General features: G+C 47.9%; 1 protein-coding gene across 1 annotated transcript in view; it reads left to right on the top strand.

Moving 5' to 3' along the window:
* Positions 1-77, top strand: part of LOC138025520 (uncharacterized) — an 897-nt gene extending 820 nt beyond the window's left edge. Inside the window, exon 1 of the mRNA XM_068872717.1 lies at positions 1-77. This exon is cut by the window's left edge and continues 820 nt beyond it. Coding sequence (XP_068728818.1) covers positions 1-77 — 77 coding nt within the window.
* The last annotated feature ends 2,226 nt before the right edge of the window (positions 78-2,303 follow it).

Genomic DNA, 2,303 nt, shown 5'->3' on the forward strand with positions numbered 1-2,303 from the left:
ACACTGAAGCCACATTTCTAGACACTGTTGTATATACAAAGGCAAACGTTTTCAAAATCAATCCACTCTGGATGTAAAAACACACTTCAAGCCAACTGAAACCTTTTAGTACACCCATTTTTCCTCCTGCCACCCACCAGGTGTCAAAAAAGGATTCGTGAAGGGCGAAGCCCTAAGACTCCTACGCACTAACTCTTCAAAAACAACTTTTGAAGAGAACATTAACAAATTTAAATCACGTCTCTTTGCTAAAGGTTATCCGAAACGTCTGATTGAGACACTTCTATCGGACATTAAATTTACAGAAAGGGAATCAGCGCTGAAACAAAAAAATGAAGACCCAAAGGATATCTTGCCCTTTGTGACACAGTATCATCCGGGAGTGCCACACCTTAAAAAAGTTTTATTAGAAAAATGGCACTTGATACAAAATCAGCCTTCTCTACGGCAAATTTTCAAAGAGCCACCACTCATATCCTTCAAAAGAGGAAAGTCTCTCAAGGACGTGCTCGTGAGAGCGAAACTTTAAAGAGGTCAAAGACCAAAAAAATACAATACAATAGCCTCATGTGAGAGTGTAACTTTAAAAACCGGAAATACGGTAGAAAAATCTCTATTGTTAAGGAGTTGTGTAGGCCTGTCAATCCTTGCTACCTACTACAGTAGTTGTGGTGGTCATCGTGGTCATGGTGGTCACAGAGGTCGTGGTGGTCACAGTAGTTTTGGTAGTCATGGTGGTCACAGTGGTTGTGGTGGTCATGGTGGTCACATTGGTTGTGGTGGTCATTGTGGTCACAGTGGTTGTGGAGGTCACAGTAGTTATGGTGGTCACAGTGGTGGTGGTGGTCACAGTAGTTGTGGTGGTCATGGTGGTCACAGTGGTGGTGGTAGTCACAGTAGTCGTGGTGGTCATGGTGGTTACAGTGGTCGTGGTGGTCACAAGAGTTGCGGTGGTCATGGTGGTCACAGTGGTCGTGCTGGTCACAGTAGTTGTGGTGGTCATGGTGGTCACAGTGGTCGTGGTGGTCATGGTGGTCACAGTAGTTGTGGTGGTCATGGTTGTCACAGTGGTCGTGGTGGTCACAGTAGTTGTGGTTGTCATGGTGGTCACAGTGGTTGTGGTGGTCAAAGTAGGTTTGTACCCTTTGAGGTCACAGTTGTTGTGGTGGTCATGGTAGTCACAGTGGTCGTGGTGGTCTTGGTGGTCATGGTGGTCACAGTGCTCGTGGTAGTCACAGTAGTTGTGGTGTTCATGGTGGTCACAGTGGTCGTGGTGGTCACAGTAGTTGTGGTTGTCATGGTGGTCACAGTGGTTGTGGTGGTCAAAGTAGGTTTGTACCCTTTGAGGGTGGTACTTGGTCCCGTATGCAGTAACCTCTGTTTGTAACCACTGTTTGTTTTCTTTTCCTGCTGAAATTGAAATGGCCAAAGAGCAAAAGTATTCAGTAACCTCTCTTGTTTATGAGACGGGTGGTCACTCCGACCCCCACACGTTCTCGCCTGTAGTTAGTCCTTATTTCATTAAAAATTGTTTATCGCTTAATTTGCGTGATTTGATCTTAATTTCCGGTTCAGGTGGTCGTGGTGGTCATGGTAATCACAGTGGTCGTGGTGGTCATGGTGGACACAGTGGTCGTGGTGGCAACACAGTAGTTGTGGTGGTCATGGTGGTCACAGTAGTTATGCTGGTCATGGTGGGCACAGTGGGCGTGGTGGTCACAGTAGTTGTGGTGGTCATGGTGGTCATAGTGGTTGTGGTGGTCACAGAAGTTCTGGTGGTCATGGTGGTCACAGTGGTCGTGGTGGTCATGGTGGTCAAAGTGGTCACAGTGGTCAGGGTGCTCATGGTGGTCACAGTGGTCGTGGTGGTCACAGTAGTTGTGGTGGTCATAGTGGTCACAGTGGTCATGATAGTCAATTGTTGTGGTGGTCATGGTGGTCATAGTGGTTGTGGTGGTCACAGAAGTTCTGGTGGTCATGGTGGTCACAGTAGTTGTGGTGGTCATGGTGGTGACAGTGGTCGTGGTGGTCACAGTAGTTGTGGTGGTCCTGGTGGTCACAGTAGTTGTGGTGGCCATGGTGGTCACAGTGGTCGTGGTGGTCACAGTAGTTGTGGTGGTCATGGTGGTCACAATGGTTGTGGTGGTCACAGAAGTTGTGGTTGTCATGGTCTGCATGGTGGTCACAGTGGTCATGGTGGTCACTGTGGTCGTGTGGTCATGGTGTGCACAGTGGTCGTGGTGGTCACAGTAGCTTTGGTGGTCATGGTATTCACAGTGGTCGTGGTGGTCAAAGTAGTTATG

This window comes from Montipora capricornis, chromosome 12 (genome assembly GCF_036669925.1).
Source record: "Montipora capricornis isolate CH-2021 chromosome 12, ASM3666992v2, whole genome shotgun sequence".
In the NCBI taxonomy this organism is placed as follows: Eukaryota; Metazoa; Cnidaria; class Anthozoa; order Scleractinia; family Acroporidae; genus Montipora; species Montipora capricornis.